The following is a 20,366-nucleotide window of genomic DNA, read 5'->3' as shown; positions in this document are numbered from 1 at the left end:
ATACAGAATGAAGTATAAAAACATTTTATTTTTACTTTGCATGCTTTTGTTATTCATTGCTAACTTTGAAGACAGGTTGCATCTCTACCATTCTTCTTTTGAAAAATGTTTTGTGGGAAGGGGTTCAATGGTATAGAAAAACATGTCATTTCCCTATGTTTCTCCATCCTATGCTGGTTGTTTGGCGTTTTTTGTTTATGTGTTTTTTCTTTTTTACTTAATTGTAGTAGTCTTGAGGTCATTGTTAAGATCCTTGAATGTCTAAATAGTAGTCACAAAATTCTGTTATGCTGAGGGAATCAGTCTTGTTTGCTAGTCAGTGGAACAAATGATTTAACAGGGATGAACCACCTTAATTTTTTTTAAATGTGCTGTGGTTCACTCATAAGACTCTTAACCAGAAGTCCCGTTGCAGTTTACAAAGAGGGAGGAAAAATAATTTTTTCTCTTTTGCTTTTCTTAATATGAAAACAGAAGTAACAGATTAGTTATCTATTCCAGTCTGTCTCCTGCAAATGTGTGTTTAATTATACATAAAATAGAATTACTGTATTCTCATTCCCACTGGTTTCGAATTTTATTTTCGCCATTTTCTTTGGACTCTTCTAAAGCAAAAATGTATTCTACCTCTAGGAATTAATTGCTGATTTTTCTGTCCAAACAAGTAGCATTCTCTTTTTACACTTAGTATAATTTCAAATTTAAAATTTTACTCAAAAGGAAGTATCGCTTTTTCAATGTGACTTTTCCCTTGCCCTGATAGCTTTACTCTGAGTACCCTTTCTTTCCTTATCTCTGAGATTTTCTGTTCTGTCAAAGTTTATTAAATCTTTTCTGATTAAATTGGAATGTAACTGTTTATCACAGCACCACTGTATTCTGTTTGATTTTTATGTTTTTTATTCTTAGTTATATTGGTTGTTGATCAAGTATAAAACTACTTCATATCTGCTTTTTAGTTTATAAAACCCGTAGAAGTCTGAGTTCATATTTAAATTTAGCTTCCAAAAAAGTTGGGCTCTTTCTGCATAGGTTTGTTTTTGTATGAACTGCTGCTATGTGCATGCTGAGTTTGAAGAGGGTTGTTAAAATAATAGTTTGTCACAACTGGAGACTTTTTGCTACTTTCAGTTAATTTCTGCTTCCCAGAATACTTCAAAGCTACTGGAATGAAGTGTGGTTTGATTCCAAATGCAAACCATTTGTAGCAGGATTGTTGTGTATTTGTATTTGACCATGTCAGATTCTAATTATGTGTAACAAAAGGACTTTTATTTGGCCCTGAACACTCATGGCCTAATTTTAAAATTATTAATCAGTGTCCAATATGCAACATTATTAAATAGTAATGCTACATTAATGTATGAAGCACCTTAAATATTAAAAGCTGTACAGAATACAAAGGAAAATCATTACAAATACATTAAGTGGTTATTTGTGTGATGTTAAAAGAAAATATGCAGAGACATAAATTGCTGAATAGTGAATTAGTTCTTGATAGCCTTGCCTACTTGTATTTTCTGTGGCAATTTTCCAGGATGTACTTCTGTTTCTGAGCACCTACTTAAGTTGTCCTTAAGTTCTTGGTGCTGTGCAGTCCACTTACTAACTGCTATAGTTCATGTGCCTGAAACAGACTAACTTTTAAAGTCTCTTTCACCTTCACTTTCTTGTTAGCTCTTTAATAATGTGCTCAGTTCCAATATTCATTCCCTACCCACCCCCATTTATTACCACCTGATAACTTATCAATGGTCAGTTGTCAAGACTGGCTGTGTTATCCATATGAATGGTGGTAAAAACTAATTATTCCAGTACTTCCATTCTTTATTGTAAATCTGTTAGAATGCTGTCACGTGTTTTTTTTAATTTTATATCTTGTTTGCTATAGAAATTTTTCATATTTAGCTAGTGATTACAAAGGCATGCATGTCTGAAAAGGACACTCTTGCTTCTGTCAACAATTCAATTATACTGAGAGAAGAAAACTAGCAGATGCAGTATGTTGTTGCATGAGTTGTATACATGTGGTATGTGGAACAGCTAAAAGATAATCCTGTGCATGATTTCATAATGCTTAAATTTTTAATGCATAAAACTAGCGATAAAATAAATTCTATGGAAAAGTTAGGGTGTTTTTTTTTTCACCTAGAACTTTAATTGCTGTGTTTTAATTGATAGTCCAAGTACTTCAGTGTGGTTGGAAGTTCATGATCCTTCACTGTGCTAAAATACCAAAATCAAGGAGTAAATAACTAATATCTAGAACAGGCAGTTATGTATAAATTTAAAAGCAAAACTACAGACTCGCTCATCTTCATTTGAAGTAGAAAAATATTCCTAAATTTTTACTTGGAGTGGAAATTCTTTTTGTCATTCATCCTTTATAGATTTTATAAAAGTATTTCAGAAGTTACCTCCCATTTTGTCCCCCACTATTCTTTTGTAGGCTATGTATTCTTTTAGTAGTTGATTGCAGAACGTCTAAAATATTTTTAAAAAATGTATATTTTTGAAAGCGGTATCTCAATAAAATGGCCATTGGATCTGTTGACAAATCACATTTGTTTATTTCTGTCTCTATTTTATTATAGTAATGATCAAAACTCTAAAAGCTATGTGAGTGTTTTTTTCTTAGGCTCTTGCAGTCTAGTCTCAGGTAGTATCTACTAGTCCTTCCACATGAAAAATAATAGACACGTTATCAATTAACCTTATTTCCTTCACTGTTTCAAGCCCTCACCTCATCCTATATCCAGAAGGGTGCTTAAGTTGTTAATGTCAACTGATTTCTGCTAGATGCTTAGCGTTGCTATGTAGATGTAAAGTTTTCATTTTAGAATTAGCATTTTTGGAAAAGAATTTGGTGAATTTCCTATGTATGCCATGAAAATTTTCTTCTTGGAGATGAAATGTGCTAATTGGGAGCTGCAGGTTTGAAGGTGTGTCTAACAGTGGAGAGATGGTATTAGATTGTCCTTGAGATATGACAAAATAAAGGAATGTTAGCATTTGCAATGAGAAAAGAAAATCCCTGGTGTTTAAGCCTGGAGTGGGTGGGAGTATAAGATTTTTGTCTGGTTTAGGAAGAAGCCTTTGTAAGCACCTGTTTCTTACAAGTCTCCTGAGTAACTTACCATAATTACTGCAATTAATTCAGTCTTCACTTAATGTTAGCTCTTAAATACAGACTACTGAAATAGACTGGCTTCCTAAGCCGGCAGTGACATTATTTGCCTCAGCTATACCTGTGTTCCTCTCAATGTGAAATAAGAATGAATAATGAAATCTTTATTATAATTGACATCTGACTGCCTTGATTGCGGTCTGTTCTTCATCTCTAACTTCTGTCTCAGTTTCAGATAGTCAGTTTGGTTGGCCAGTGTAAGACTGCAGTTCTTAAGACATGTATGTGCTTGATTTTAGACGCAGATAATGATCCGTAATTACATTTTTAGAAAATATGTATGGGGAGCTATGAGAGTTACCATGAATGAGAAAAGGATATGTTATTTTATTGTTGAAGGATTAGGAAATAGATACGAATCTCTCCAACTCATAGAAGAAACAGTAAGTTGTGGTACTGTTTTGGTAGCTGACACTTTTGTAAAATAAAAAGTTGAATTGCTTGTTCTTAAAGACTGTCATAGTTTATCACAAAACCTATTACTCAAAAACAAGTTAAAAGTATTTTGGGCCTAAGTGAAGACATCAGTTGCTTTTGTGTGTTTTCCCACATCAATTGAACAGAAGGTTATTTTTGAATGAAGTAGGCCATGTATATGTGCTTGACTACAGTGGTGCTCTGTAACATTGTGTATATAATATGCTTCACTTTGGAAGAATTTAGTTGCACCTTGTCTTAGGAAAGTTTGCTTATTTGCTGTTCAATTATGATATGGGTGGTTGTGGTTATAAAAACTACACTGCTTCTTAAATTCAGAGTTCACAGGATGGAGAGCAAGGAGATACTGAAGTTATGAAGTGTTTGATTATGTGGAAATGTGCAAGTGTAGTATTTCCAAACATGTCAGTTAAAGTTCCAAGCCTTGTCATGCTAGCATCTGTTCTTTGTGTATGCTTTGTGTTCTTGTTTAGAAAAATGCAGTTCAGTGTCTTAATGTTCTTTGTGAAGTTTCTTGCTTTTCTGGATGTGTCATGATGCTTTGGATTTATTGTAGTTTTGCAGGCTGTGATTTCTAAATGCTTTAGAAACCCAGTTGTCTTTCCAGAAACATGTTGTCAGATCTCAATCTACCTTCAACTTTATGAATTGGAGATGATAGAAAGCAGTCTACTTTCCACCTCAGCAGCTTTTGTACAGACCTTTAAAACACCATTTTAGTAAATCTGTCTCCATAATATTCTCCTTTTTTCCCTGAGTGTTTTATCTAGTGCGTATGCATGTAAGATGCGAGTAATCTTACTCTGTTGGAGAAATCATAGTGCTTATTAGAAGTTCTTAAGAATAGACAAGTTGTGAGGAAGGAGTCTTTCATGTAAGTATTAAGTATGCATTTAGTCAGTTTTGGAAATAGAAACATTAGGAAGTTTCAATTATAAGTAAGAAAAATTAGTGTAAGTGAAGTCCTTTAGCACTGCTGCATATGCCATAGCTGTTGTCAGGCACTTAGTTTCATACTTTCGGTCAATAAACACAGTAAATTCAATGAATAACTGCAGAGGACTGCTTGACAGTAAGGAGTATCTTATCTTCAGAATTAGGTACTCTTCCTGAATGAGCACATTAATCTGCATTTTAATGGAACATGTTCCCTGAATCTGGCAGAATGCTGAAAAGAGCAATGTTAACATTTGAACCTTGAGATAGTGAGGAGAAAATTCCATTTTTACTGTGGTGTCTGAGAATTGTCTGAGATGTGTCATGTTGCAGTGCTGCTACCTTTTCCTAAAATTCTCACTACCTGTAAAGATCAGAGTAGTAGGTGTAAAAAATATGAATGCCCCCAGAAGGCATCCCATTGTGTTTGGTTTTTAGATTCTCATTTCTTTGTGGTCTTATCTGTGTGTTGTACAGATGTCAGGCCCATTGCTGTTATGTGTTTTGGGGCTTTTATTTATTATTTTTAAGGGAGAAGCTGTGGTTTTTGTTGCCAAGCTGTCTAGCAACAGTAGAAGTTGTGGTGATGGATACAAGATGCATGAAAAGTGTATATATATTTTAAATCTTCAGCTAAAAATTTTGCCTGTTTAAAATCAAAAGTCTGAAAAGACCTCATGGTCACAATTCTTTGAGAAATCTAAGTATGTTTGATTAACAGATGGATTAAAGCATTACTACCTGAAAATGACTGGCTTATCACATACAGCTCAGCAAGTAACAATGACTTAATAGTAAATATTATTACATAGCTCTTGACTTAAAATGTCTAAAATACTCCAGGGATGGTAGGTAGATAAGTGGAATGAAACTATTATTTTCCTTTGTGAAACGAATTATGCTTTAATATCAGCGTTAGTAATGTGTGAAACTTAGTCACCAAATTTTATTTATTTATATATATATATATGTAAATTTGGTAGCATCCTATTCTATTACACTCTCAATCTATTGTACTAATGAATAAATGATCTTAAGTTCTCTTAAAAAAAACCCCTTTGAGTTGATATTTGTTCAAGCACAGGTGAAGCTTTCTGAACAATTCTCTAGCACTTACTATTTTAAGTTACTAATACCCTGTATCTCATTAAGACATGAAAAATAAACTTACAAGGTTTTTTTAATCCATCTGCTTGGAGTTTTTGAACAGACGTTTTCTTACTGATGCATTTCTGTTGTTTGCTTGCTTAACACTGGACTTTTAGTAGGACTTAATAAAATTGCATTATCCTAAATAATAATAGCTGAAACACATTTGAGTTAAATAACTGAATTTACATTTGTATATAGTTTAGAATATTTTCTAACTTTTGTTTTAAATGTAAATATGGTGTAAATAATGGGCTGGGTGTTGGGAGTTTTGTTTCTTTTTTTTTTTTTCTTCAATTAAGTAGTTGGTATTACGTTTTCACTGCTGCTTGATTTTGTGTTTGTAGAGCCAGAACGAAGACTGGGGAGGTTTGTCTGAGGATATCTTATGATTAAGAGCAATCTAAGGCATTAGCCCTTTTGACCCCCATCTAAATGATTGGTAAATACCAAGTTTACCATTTTGGTGGCATGGATTAAATGGGTGCTATGGAAAGACTGCTGCACGCCTAATTAAGTCCTTGCAAGGGTAAACAGAAAATGGGTGATGGGCTTAACTTTCTGCAACACTTGCATGATGGTCTTTGAAGAGTGCTTTGAGTGATCCCTGTTATTTTCCTTTTTTTGTACTAACTGCATCAACTTGAAGTGTCTGACTTCTACTGGCTTTCTTTGGTGCTGATAATTAAGTGGGATAATGCAAGTTAGAGAAATGGATACCAAAACTAATAACTAAACAGATGTTTGGCTTTGTTTACTTACAATCGACCTCTGTAATTGTGTATTTACTGGAAAATGAGCTGTTTACATCTGCTGTGCAAAGAAAATGTGCCCTAAAAAGACTGGGTGCTGCTGCAATTGACTATATATCAAGTGCCGGATGCTGCATGACAGAACAAAGCTTATTTGCATATATAGTGCATTGCAACATGTTTTTGTCCAAAGCATAAGTGGAATACGTTGTGGGAGTCCTACTAATAAAGGTAAGATTTTATTTTACATAAGGCAAGTTTAAAACACACATGAAAATGATTTGCTGGAGAAAACTTAGTTTGCTGCTTATTTGATATCTTGATAAACAAGTAGTTCAGTAAACAAATTGGCTTTTGTAATATGGAACTGCAGTAATACATCTAACTTCATATGTGGCTTTGTAAGTATCAAGATTCAGTCTCCAGACAAAAGAAAATTATTATAATAGGCAAAAATATTTAACTTGTTCAAAAGTCAAATTCAGTGTTGGTGTATGGGTATTTTTATGATTTAAGTTACCTAGCATATGATACAGGTGTTGATCTTTGGGGAGTGGGGAGTAGCTAATAACAACATGCTTGTGTATTAGACCTGTAGAGTTAGGTCAACCAACAAGTCTTTTGTTCAAAACAGAATATGTCCAAACTCAAAGAAGAAATTCTAAAACTATAAGAAAATCTGAACGCTCAAGCTTGATTTTTTCCAGTTTTTTTCCCCATGTTTATTGCTTTTTCTCTCCTCTTCATGATAACAAGTTCATGTATGAAGAGTGTGAATTCTCATGGTGAGGTTAGTATTAATACTGCAACTGTCAAGTTTCCTTGTGAGTAAAGCTTTAAAAAGTATTTATATTGTTTGGGGACCTATGGTAAGCATAGAGCTTTTATTTAGGAGTCTTAATCTTTTTTCATTGTCTTAGATGGCTACAAAGACCGGTTCTGGAACATGCAATCTCAGGCTTAGAGAATTCTGTGTGACTCTAGTTTACTTATCTACAGTATGTCCCTGATGAATTCTATGTATGAGCACAGTTTGTTAAGAAATGTGCTTCGTCCCCATTAATTTAAACAGTGGGATTGTCAGATTCCCTGAGATGCTTATTCCTGCGTGGTACTCTTCCCTGGAAGGAGTGAAGGAATTGTTGCTGTGTATAAAGCTTAACTTGCATAGTTGTCATGACTCCACAGAATATGAAGAAATGGGGGTGGCATCTGCTGGAGTGAGTGGAGAGGGACAGATACATAGTTGCAGCTAGTAAGAGATAGGGATAGTTTGCCTGCCAGAAGGAACTGCAGCTTGTATATAGGAAAGAAGATCATCTGTGCTAAAGGAACATCATCCGAGGTTAAGAAGGTTGTCTTTGAGCAAGGGGAGGAGTTTGACTCATAGGTTTTGTGCTTGGATTAGCCCAATATTTAGCTAATAGGTTGTACAGTTTCAAATTACTTAATCTGTATTAGTCTGTCAAGCATAAACAAGCAGTAAATGAGTAGAATTTGGGTTTTTCGAGGGCTGTTTCAGAGAGATTTACATGTAAACTGGGGTGTTGAGTTCTACATGTGCTGTATGGCAAGTATAATAAGCCACATATTTAGAAGTAGTCTGTTCCCTACAAAATTTGGTTAAATTTAAAGTAAGCCTTCTATAATGTTGAAAAATCTAAGTGGTATACAACTTGACAGGGTGAAATCTTTTTATTGTACACTCAAGTTCTACTGAATAGAACTTATGCTTTCTATAAAGAGCAGTTTATAGATAGTAAAGTCAGGGTGCAGTTTCCTCATCACCTAAACCCATGCTGACTAATTCTTGTTGAGAAGGCCAAATCCATTCCTGTTGCCACCTTTGTGGTGGCACTTGTGTTGATCTACTTGCCCTGTAATTGTGGGTCCTAGCTTGTTAGCTGAAACCTGAGAATGTATAGGGGAGCATGAGGGAAGGGCCAGGAGGAGGAAAGCAGTTGCATTGAAAAGGCAAGTAAAAGGCAGTTGCTTTTGATGGCAGCCAGGACTTTTGCTAAAACTAATAGTGAAACTTAAGTTACTTTTTTTTTTTAACAATTCCCAGTGTATCTAAGTGTTCTAATAAGCCAGTGTTTCCCATGTCTCTTGTTTTAACTCATGCCTGCTGTGAACCCCCAAGGCAGCTAGCACAGTTAGGTAAGTTATAATTTACCTGTCCTTATGCTTCACTCCTGCTGCTGTTTGGAGTCATAGAAGTGTGGCAAAGAGCTTCAGCAGTGTTATTGACTTAGGGAGTTTTCAGTTGTCCTTTCCCTCACTGGCCATTCTAGGATGATTTCAGATCAGTTTAAGATAATCCCATTTAAATTGCTCATTTATAAAAACATATAGTCAGCAGCTTTTCTGTGTTTACAACTTGGCCGTGCAAACATTTGTCCAAACAACTTATAAGGTGGCAAAGTGCTGCAGGAACAGGAAGGAAGGGGAATGTTTAAATGCCATTGCCATGGAAGCTGAATGATATTGGACGTGATATGGCTTGTTACAGCAGTATATTCTGGTCATCCCTTCAAAGATACAGCCCTGCAGTTTAAAAAATGGTTCCTTAAGCAAAGGGGCATAAGTAATGCAAACCTCTAGCTGCAGTGCAGCACTGGAAGAAAATGGAAGAAAACATTAATGAATCCTTATGTACATAGTTTGACAAAATGCCAAACGTACAGACACTGTGGGATTATCTGGTAGACAACTCAGTGATTTTGTAGTAATTTTGGCTCTAGCTTTACAATACAAAGTATTCAGCAGCAATATTTACTTAAAGCATTTGTGTTTCTGTGGTGGGGAAGTGGAGCCTCCAGTGGATGCTTAAAACCATCCTTACCCTTAAAGATTAGCCTGTTGATTCTTCATAGCTCAGTGTGTAGCAAATGATTGGCAGGTATAAAGCATTGCCTCCCAGAGCGATTATCACCTCTGATCTAGCAGATCAGAATAGCAGCTAAGCAGCAGGAAGCACCCACTGTTATCCAGTTACAGTACATGATGTTTCCACTGATATTTTTACTTCTGCTTTTGAGATGGAGGCGGGCAGGCCACTGCTGATCTTCTGTCATACTCTTCTGTTCTGGTCTGTTGAAGCAATGTTTTAGAACTGAAGTGTGTGCATATGCTAGAATGTGTTGCTGACTAATTAGTACTGATGCTGTTTCAGACTCTAGTTGAGTATTGTGTTGACTAACTTGCACTAATCCTGAAGATTTTTTTTTTTTGTCCCGTCTGTATAGAAAGTTGCAGACAAGATCTTGACTTGGACTTGGCATTGATATAGGATCATTCTTTGTTTTTGAACAGCATCATAGTTAATATTTGTCTTTGAATATGTTCACGACCTCATGGGTGTTTCTAGGTTCTCTGAGAAAACACTTTGCTCTCCTTTGAAGGTAGAATTTTACCAATAACCATGTAGTGTGAGTTTCCAAATATTAGCTAACCAAAGATTGGGAAACAGATGCTCTACTGTTTTGAAATCCCTGAAAATGCAAGTGAGCAGCAGCAATTACCTAAAGTAGCCTTTCATTAAAAATATTTCCTAATAAAGATTCAGAAGCAGAGTGTATAAAAGTAATTGCTTCTGAAGCATTGCTTAAAGAAGTGCTTGTTAAATATTAATCTTTTGCTACTGTAAGAACGTCATGTTTCTAAACAGAAACCCTCATACTTCCTATCTCTTTTTCCCACAGTGTGTTTCTGTAGAATTGTTCCCAAACTGCTGTGCACACTATGGTCCTGCATCTTGTCAGTTGTTCTAGCTTGGGGTTTGTTTAGATGCTGAAGGAAAAAAAAAAAAGCCAAGCCTTTATCAAAAGATAACAGTTATAATTTTTGCCTGTAGTATAACATGGCTTACCTGTGCAGGCTTTGTGCTGGTTTTGATCAGAAAGCAGTTAAAAACCTAAGCAAACTTTCCCTGTAAAAGAACATGTGCCAAGTATTCATGAAGTCTGTCACTGTGTGATGTTGTCAGTAAAAGGGCAGCACTGCAAAACACTGAACTTGAGTCAGTTTGGTATAGGCATAAATAATTTGTTTCTCTCTTGCCTGAGGAAAATATACTTTTTTCTTGTCCACTACAGACATAAAATATCTTAAATTGCAGCAAGAAAATAATTTCAAAGTAGGTGTTAGGCAAATTTTCCAGTAGTGATAATAATGAAGCATTTAAGTGGATTGCCTGGGGGTCATGAAGAAGTTTCCATCACTGGATGCCTCTACCAGATTAAATATCCCTCAGGAATATTACAGGTTTGCTGACTGAGGGACTGGATTACATGAAGTCTCTTCTAATTTTAGTTTATGATTTTTAATTAGTTTGGGTCATGAAAAATTTGGCTGAGAAAAACGTCAGTTGGGTTGGGCTAGCTAAATAGTTCTCTAGCTAAATAGTTCTGACTCAAATCAACTCTACCATTTTTCTAATTTTAAAATCTCTAATGACTCAGGCTGAAAATTTCAGAGAGTATTATTAGCTTTTTAAAATGAGTTGTAAACACAGATGTCGGTTTGAAAAAGATGGATTCTAGTAACTTTAAAACATTATGGAATCCCAATGCGCAGCTTCTATTGTAGAGCTATTACTGCTTTGGCAAACCTAGGATCTAAGACATGTTAAAGTCGGATAAGCAATTTACATCCAAATTTATTTAATAAGTGGTGATTTTTCAGAGGTAGTATTTCATTTTAGCTTGCCATTGTATTGTGCTACAAGGGTACCATTACTTCTTCCTTAGCTGCTAGATCAACTCATTTATAAACTCATTAGATCCAGATAGCTGGCTATTTAAGGATTTGCTTCACAGGCTCAGCATTGTCTAATATCTTCTGAGTTGCACAGAAGGAAGGCATTGGAGTCTAGATTCTGATTATAGAAGTTGTCATTTGTCCTTTACCCCAAATTATCTTTTCTGGTATTCAGACCGGCAACCTAACTGCTCTGGAGACAATGTGGCAGGGAACACAGAGAAGAAAAAAAAAAAAATCATAGCTGCAGCTTGTGAGACACTGTAGTTCTGTGATGGCAAATAATTAGTCAAAACTTTTTTTCTTTTCTGTTGTTTGTCAGACTGCCCACAGTGCCGGATTCTCTGTGCGTGGTGCTCTTGGACATCTTCAGTGGGGTACAGAGATCTCACTGAAACTGCAGCGTTTTCCATCTTACAATATTGCTGTGTTAAGACTTAATATCTTGGTTTCTGTTGTCTTTCATTTAGTCTTTAAATTGGCCTCTACAATGTCAGTTTATGGCTAGTCTGGTTGCAGGTGGTATTTACATGTTCTGTAAGCTAAAACGCTGCCAGGAGCAAAATAACCACTTTGTTCCTGTTGTTATCTGACAATCTTTCTTGCTTTATCAGTAGATGATAAGTTTAAGTCAAGATGAGACACTAATCCTTTAACAGTAATTTGAGTCAATCATCTAATTTTGTGTACCAGGATTTTCACAAAGACAATTAATTCCTCAAGTTATAAATCACTGAAAAAATGAACAGGATGGGGACTACCCCAGGAGTGCAGGGGGGTGTAGAGGTTTGGAAAGTATGGAAAGGTAACAAGTGGATAAACATGAAATGAACATTCCAGGTCCTTATTTGTTCATACCAGTTGTGTAAAAGGGAACATGGTCAGCACTTCCAAGTCAAAAAATGTGTGCAGCCTGGGATAATCTTTGAACACAGCAACAGTGAATGGTAATCAGTTTCGTAAGAGTGCTAGAAAATGAGCTGTTCTCATCCTAATTTCTGCCCAGAGAGCTATTGTAAAATTAAGGAGAAATCTGTTAGAAGATCTGACAAGCATTTCGTGAAGACATCAACTTTGGCTCCAGGTTTCCAATGGTGAAATGCTGAAGATGTGAGTTTTTGTTTTTTTTTTTTCAAGGAGGAGGAGAATCACAGTCACATGTTTGCATGTATGTTCCAGGTAAAAACTGAAAAACATTAAACTGTAAAAAATTGGATATTTGAGACTGTTACAATATGCCTTTCAGTTGTCTTCATGAATCTATATCATGCCAGCAGTGTAAGTAAAGCACAAGTTTTCCACAAGTACTTCTCTGGGGTTTTTTTTGTCTGTGGAGGCTCCAGCAGTTCCAGAGTTAATATTTTCTTTTGTCAAAGCTCCTAATTATTGGGACTAGTGCTGTATCCTACCATCACGCAATTCCTTTTCAAGTTAGGAATATGCCTCAGCGTTTTCTTTTCATGTAGGCTGACACTTGACTTAACTCTTAAAACCTCTTTTATTGCTTAAAATTCACATTTGTAATTCTCTGTTATATAACAAATTCTCTTGAGTTCTACCAAACATCACAGTGGACTTCACACAACTTATTTGCAACTATCACTGAGCTATATGTGCTGTTATTTTGAGAACTACTGGATTTGTAGTTTGCTTATTCAGAATAATGTTAAATACCATAGAACAACGTTCAGATTACTGACACTGAAAAGCAGTATAAATCCTGTAAAGCTTCTAGGATATTTTTGTTGTGCTTTTTTGTAATTGGAGATTAGAATTTTAAATATACAAACTCGAACATGTGAATAAACTGAGATGGCACAGAAGAAATTGTTAGGTTTAGAAGTCACGGGAACTTTCTCAGTTATCTTGTAAGACTACTGTAATTTTGGGGTGTGGGATACTTAAGTAGATTGAAGATTTTAATTGATACATCATGAAAGATCGTAACTGATATGCAGAGTTGTGTTTTGTGCTTTTTTTTGTTGGTGTGGTGTTTTGTGTTGTGTGTTTTGTTTTGCTTTTTCCTCCCTCTTTTTCCCTTCCAGAAGATGTGTAATGGACATATGTGTGGCTGGTGCTCCTAAAACGCTGTTACTCCATTAAGAATGTCCTCGTCTGTCTTCAGGGCACTGATTTTAATTTAAAAAAAAAAAGTATTTCTTGCTTTCTAACTCATCTTTCAACAAATTGTATGCCAACAGTCATGCTAATAATTCAAGAGATTAAGTTGAGTGGCATAATTGAAAAGCAAAGATAACTTGGCGTGCTGTGAGAGGTGTCTTGGATACCTACCATTTTTTAGACAGGCACTCTTTGATAGAAAGATAATTTGTCTCAACGCCAGGGCTGTACTATGCTGGCCTGGTGCTGCTCACAACAGCGTTCTAGAGGCCTGTTACCAATGTGCGTTTATCAGGGCAGATGTGGTTGGTGGTGTCCCAAGTTCACTTAGCCCAGTGCCCTGTTTGACAGCAGCCAATAGTTGATGTCAGCTGAAGAGGCTAGAATGGAGCAAATGGATAGGGTGGTCCATCTCTCAAACAGTGTCTCAGCTCTTAAGACTTTTTGGCTGACAGGAAACTGAGCTTACATAATGCAGTAATAATCATGTGAAGTTGTCCTGTATGTTGTTGGACCCAGTGTGCAAGTATAGGGGGAGTAAAACAAAACAATGGTTCTCCCTCCCCACAAAGTCTAGAGTAGTCAAAAATACAAAATTGTATTTCTGTTTCAAGTATCCTTTTTATATCAGAGATACAATAGTTAATCTTTTTGTTTTCTTGCGTATATGTCCACCTTTCTGTTATGTATAAGAATATGTACATTTCTTTTGTAGCCACGTCATGAATACTTTAATGTCCCAGTGTACTAAATGGCTTCATTCATCATGCATGCAGAATTTCAGAGGAGATAGACCTGTGACTTACTCATGACAGAACATTATCATCAGCTTGGTGAATCCAGTCATCTTGAATCTAATAGAATACCACAGCCATTCTCTGCTGTTGTACTTTCCTCATACCCCTCTGTTTTACAGTGTTGTCTCTTCACATGTCTCATTTCAACAAAACTTGTGCTTGTTGGCATATGGTTTAACTTTTTATTGTGTGTAAGCTTAAATCTTATGCTTAAGTTCTGTAGAAATTTCTGAGCTAAACATCTGTATACTGCAACACCTGTACTGTAACACTACTTGACCTGTGTTTATCTTTCAAATCAGTTATAGTGATACTTAAACATACACTTAAAACCTGTAGATGAAGTTAATAAAATGGGTATACACACAAGTATTAAATGATGTTACACACAATTCTAGAGAGACCTTGCATCTTAATTAGAGATGCACATACCAGTATCCTTTTCTGAGACTGGCACCACAGTGTCACTTTCCTTATAAAGAGGAATGCAGAATTGATTAGGGCAAAGAGAATGATTTATGTGAATCTGAAGTTACAGCATTTGTATTTAAATGTTCAAAATGCTCTTGTGAGTAGTTGAACAATTGCTGCTACTGAAGGAGAGAACAAGTTCATTGCTTTACAAATTTTTAGGGGTGGAAAGATTTTTTTTTTAAGTCCATTAACATAATACTTGAAATATGTCTCCTTCAATTGGCATTTCCAGTTTTAAGTGCAGACTACCGTGTATATCAGAGAACTGCCACAAGGATGAATATGATAAGTGCCATTCAGTTAAAAGGTGTGGGCAGAGTGAGAGGGCATATATTACATTCTCTGTTTGCCTAGTAGAAGAGAAGAATTTGTAAACTAAAATCAATGTTGTTTTTGAAAATTATTTAAATGTAATTAGGAAGGATGTGGTTACTGAGATTAACCACAAACAGCTAGTTCCGTGTACACTATATATGTGGTAATGCACTACCTTTCAAATGTTAAACTGAAATAAAAATGGGAGATTTAGGGGATTAGAGAAAAGATTTGGATTGGATTTGCAGCATTCTGAAATCTTAGAAAACAAGATCATAGGAGTGGTTTTCTATTTCCAAGTTTGCCTTTTTTCTGTAAGACATTAACAATGTGTTCAAATGTCTGGTTAACGCTGCTTTAGCCTGCATTATTTCATGCCTGTTGGCTTAAAATGCTGTGCATTGAGCTGTAATGAGATGCTGTTTTTCTTGTTATCTGTATACAGCTGCTTGCTTCTAAATGACTAGGTAATGAATTAGCTTTCCTAGCATGTTTGAAATAAAGTATTGCATGCACTTTTGTCTCATGTGAATGACTTTTTTCCTCATCTGTGTTCTGATATATTTCAAATTTGCATATTTGCCTTGGGTGATTCTGAGCTGCAGGTAGTGTATAATACTGCAGAATGTTTTCCATAACAATTGGATAAAGTGTTTGACACTTCCTAAAACAAATAATGTGAACAAAACATGATAGAATTCATTCTATTTGTTTCTTAAAAGTCATAGTTGATGAAATTATTCCTTTAGCAAAACACATTAGCCTTTAGGTGCTCTGTTCTGAGTTTATATTTTTGATGTACACATAAGAGGGCATGTCTGCTTCAAGGTTACTGCTGTAGTATTAAAAAATTAAAATCTTACGGAGTTTTACTGGGGAGGTATCTGTGGAGAAGTAGCCAATGTCCTTGAGACGCATTGCTTTAAATCATAGTTAACCAATGACCTTGATTTACTAGAATAAATCTAATCTTATTTAAGTATATGCCTGCTGAAAATTACCTATGACTTTGAATTGGCAACAGAGACAGTAATACTAAACTGCTCTAAAGATAGCAGCAGTGCACTGTATTTCTTCATAGCTATTGAGCAACTTTTTTTTTTCAAGTAATTTAGTAAATATCCTGTTTCACCACTGAGTAACTGCGTCTGCTGCTGTCTAATCAATTTAAAACTGAAAAGTTGTTTTATGATGTATTTTTAAGACCCTGAAATGCTTGAGAAGTTACATTCAGTTAGTATACTCTGAATTCCGTTGATGTAATTAAGAATGTAGGATCTTTTTGAGTAAAATGCATTAAGTTAGTGGAGAGGGGAGACATGTCCTCTAATACGAATTCAGCAAAGTAATCTTGGAATATAATATGACAGATTATATTAAAAATGCTATGTAGCCTTTTCTTCGATCAGTGCTGCTTTTGGGGGGATTTAGTGTTAAAACACACATGTAAATCTTTCATTCTGCCATCCTGTCAGGTTTTATGGAGGTTACTGCAGTTCAAAGAATGTTTAAATATTGCACCAGTGGAAAAAAAAAAAAAACAACCTGCTATATCTTTAAGACACAGAGTATCTTGTTTTCATTTTGAACTTGCCTTTTTTTGTTTGTTTGTTTTGCAATTTCTTATTCGCCGCTGTATTTTGGAAGCCATCTCCAAGTGCTCTGAGGTGGCCTGTTCCAAGCACTGACATACTTTCAAATGAAGTTGCCTTTAAAATACCAGTTTGTTTCTTCAATACTAAATCGCCTTGTAAACTTGATCATTCTGTGTTACATAGTCAATGTTGATAGAGACAATATTCTGGTGATATTTGCGGTATTTAAGACATCTATATATTTTACTGACATTTTTTTAATAAATATTTAGCAACCAGTTGAAAAATTTGCTTGCTGCCTTAACTATTATCTGCTTTTTTTTCCTGCTCCATGACATGTCTTGTTTTAGGATGCTAAAGTAAGTTTATTCATATGGTGTGTACTAAAAGTTTGTTTCCTTAAGGACACAGTATCCCTTTTTTGTTCACTGTGGTATTGTTAATAATTATGGAAAAGGACAGCCTAAGGTTTTTAATTAAATTACTGTTTATTTTCAGATGCTATATGAATAACGAATAAAAAACTGGTGATAACCCTTTGGAATTTTTTATTAAACGGCTTGCTCTGAATAGAAACAAAGCTTTTTAAGATTAGAATCAAGCTAAAACTTTGTCTGGCATGGAATAATATAATTCCTATATTGGCAATTTCTTCACTTCTGTAGGGGTCAATTTATTGACACCAGGTGTACCAAGGTACTTTGAGCTGTTCTATGAACTAAGCATGGGACTGGTGTTCAAAAAAAGATATCTAGCCTCTTTTATTAGAAGAGCTTAAGGGATACTGTATCTTAGTTGCATCGGTCACTCCATCCCTTTATTCATTCTTCGCTAACAGATTTTTGAGACTCATGAAACAATTCACCACAAAAATCACTGACTCCATTGCAAGATGCTTCCCCATCCCTTCTCAATTCATATCTCTATTACTGAGTTGTGATTTGTTTCCTGCTGGTACATCTGAATTGCTTTATTTTTATTGCGCTTAAGCGCAATAAAATCTACCAGCTATTCCTGTGAACCATGACAATCTAATTAACAGCTCTTCAAGAAGGATGGCTAGTACCCTGTTTGCAAACTGCAGTACTCTTATATGTTCATGTCTTTCAGCTTTTCTTTTTTAATCAAGCATCTTTCATAGTAACTCATGTATGGTACTCTTCAATAGAAGCAGAGGGTCTATTTACAACCGTCTCACATTTTCCCTCCATAGGAAGCAGAGACCCCTCGTAGTGTACTTGAAGAAATTGGATTGACATAAATCTTCACTTCAGCTGATGACATCTCAGTGCTTCATACTGTAAATGTTCACTGCCTTCATTGTAATGTTTAGCTAATGGTGTAAGATGCTGTTTGTCAGTATTACTGTTTTGCTAAGCTGCTTCATTCAGGCCTACAAGAAAAATACTCCTTTGAAAAGGGAACAAGAAACTAAAGTTCAAAAATCATAAATGAAAGGGAATTAGATTTCAGTTGACTCAGTGTCTCCCTTCACTGCATTTATAGGAAGATTGCATTTGCCTTCAATAAGTGTACTGTTTTTTATAAGCAGACTTGACTTCAGGAAATAAGTGTATCATCATGACTAGCATATCTAAGTGAAGAGAAACTCCATGGACAACTCCAAATACAAAATGTTATGGTGTAGAAATTGTGCTTATGCAACCAAAGACTTTTGTTCATCTACATTTTAGTCATCATTTGTGATAATTCTGCTTATTTCAGTTGATGCATCAAAATTGGAAGTACCTGTTTACTACTGAATTTGTCATTATACCAAAGAATCCTGTCTGGATCTGCATATCAAACTGGTAAAAACTGTTAAGGTGATACTGCTTTTTGCAAGAAATTTGCAAACTGATCAACTCACTAGAAATGAAGGTGTATTTAAGTGTAGCTACCTTGAGCAAAACTGTGCAAGTTACTATACTACAAAGGGAATGCATGTAGTAAAAAATAATATATTAAAAAATTCCATATAAGGTAACTATTTTTTGGTCTGATGTTAGCTTTCTCCGAACATAAACACAAAAAGGAGGTAGGCTTTCTAACTGTATAGAGAGGTGCATAATGAAAATTGGATACTTTTGAAGATGGGAAAGAAGGAGCTTTTAAAAAGGGACTTTTTATTATTTTATTTCAAACTCTACAGATTAATTTGTATTTATTGGTGTTTTATAGTTATGCTTTAATGGGTGTGTAGGTACCTTTAAAAAAAAACCACACACAGTAACTGTCAGTGTCATTTTAACTGCTTTTCTTGACTTACACCTTGAACATGTGGCACATCCCTTATGAAACTTCTGCGTGATGTACAGTCAAACCAACTAATTTGCAGTGAGAGCTTTTAAATATTAGATTTGTATACTAGATCCACTGCAAATCATGTAAAGTGATATCAAGTAATATTTTGACACATGTAGCAGACCTTTGGTAATTATAAAGTAAACCTGTTTCACTTGAGGAAATCTGATTTGTGTGTGCTTTTGAGTGTTGAGGAGGTAGGCAGTGCCCTGCTTTGGAGTAGCCAAGTTCTGGGTGTCTGCATCGTCCCTGAGAAGGTGGGGCTGTTCTTCTCCCCTCCTTCCCCAGTGACTTTGCTCCAGGAGTCGGTGTTTTGGCTTGTTCACTCGAGTAAGCAGTGCCACATTTTCACAGAACTGGGCTTTGGTGTTGCTGCTGGCCTAAGCATTTAGGCAGCCAGCTGGGGAGCTGGCTCGGGCCCTAGTGTGGTGTTGCTCTAACTGAACCCACCAGGAGCAGCTCAGGTTGTTCCTTAGGCCCTTTCTGGGATTTAAATGTATCAGGTTGCTAAAGGCTGTTCTTAACCCAGGGCACTCAAAAGCAGCACTGTGTGTGTCCAGTGCACAACGTGCAGGGATCGATGAGGTTAAAGTGGTAGCAGAACAGCCCTGTGTGTGAGATTGAAGTAGTAAAATGACCTTGATTTAAATAAACCTGAAACAATTTTATATGTATTAAACATGTTTTTAAAAGTTTACACTGTCACTTGTATGTGCTTGGCTGGATTAAGCTTTGTTGTGATTGTGACAAACTGTTTGACCTCTGTCTGTCACATTGGTTTAGTTGTAATAAATGTTCATTTTTACACCATTGCTATGTGTTTTTTGTGTAATTAGTTCTGGTTTTTTGCAGAGGAAAGAAGAGGCGACTCAGTGCTAGCTTAAAAAAGGGAAATTTTATTACAGTGCTTAACCTGTTCTTGAGCACTTTATTAAAAAATGTGTGAGTATACTGTGTCCAAGATTAGTTATTTACATCCATTTAAATTGTACAGAAAGCAATAAATTAGCAAGTTTTTGGAAGGCTTACCACATTAAACATGAAATTTATTGAAGTGGATGTTAAATTGATGTGGTAGTGCCACTTGATTTGAAAATGAAAACAAACCACATGTTGACTGAGAGAGGGTTCTGGATCATACAGACTGAATATTCAGTTCCTTATATGGAATTATGAGCAAGTCAATGCAACATTCACAACCCTAGTCGCAACGAAAAATTTCTCAGATTAATCTGTTCTCCAGCCTTCTAAAAGAACTGAACTGGTTGATGTTATCAGCAAAACCATGGGGAAAACTTACCATCTTGGGGCATTTCTTAAATCTAATGTGAAATCAAAATTTTGTTTCTTAAATTTCCTATCTCATGGGGAGGGCGTGGGAGGGAGCTAAAGAATCAGAATCTTTGGATTGTTCAGGCTAGTAATTGTTGGCTTGAGTGTCTTCATCACTGAACCTGTCTTTAATTTGAAGAGGCCTTCCTAAACATCTGCTGTGGTTGTCACCTTGTGGCTACCTTTGTTAAGTTACCGTGTGCCA

General features: G+C 35.6%; 1 protein-coding gene across 2 annotated transcripts in view; it reads left to right on the top strand.

The window, feature by feature from the left end:
- The window catches only part of AP1S2 (adaptor related protein complex 1 subunit sigma 2), a 30,697-nt gene extending 11,056 nt beyond the window's left edge, over positions 1 to 19,641 (top strand). Inside the window, exons 5-6 of one of the 2 annotated variants that reach the window (XM_065645369.1) lie at positions 6,058 to 6,152; positions 17,739 to 19,641. In XM_065645369.1, coding sequence (XP_065501441.1) covers positions 6,058 to 6,102 — 45 coding nt within the window. In that variant the 3' untranslated portion in view covers positions 6,103 to 6,152; positions 17,739 to 19,641. The other variant, XM_065645379.1, reaches the window with a different exon arrangement.
- The last annotated feature ends 725 nt before the right edge of the window (positions 19,642 to 20,366 follow it).

This window comes from Caloenas nicobarica, chromosome 1 (assembly GCF_036013445.1).
Source record: "Caloenas nicobarica isolate bCalNic1 chromosome 1, bCalNic1.hap1, whole genome shotgun sequence".
NCBI classification, from domain to species: Eukaryota; Metazoa; Chordata; class Aves; order Columbiformes; family Columbidae; genus Caloenas; species Caloenas nicobarica.
This window is presented reverse-complemented; position numbering and strand designations above follow the sequence as displayed.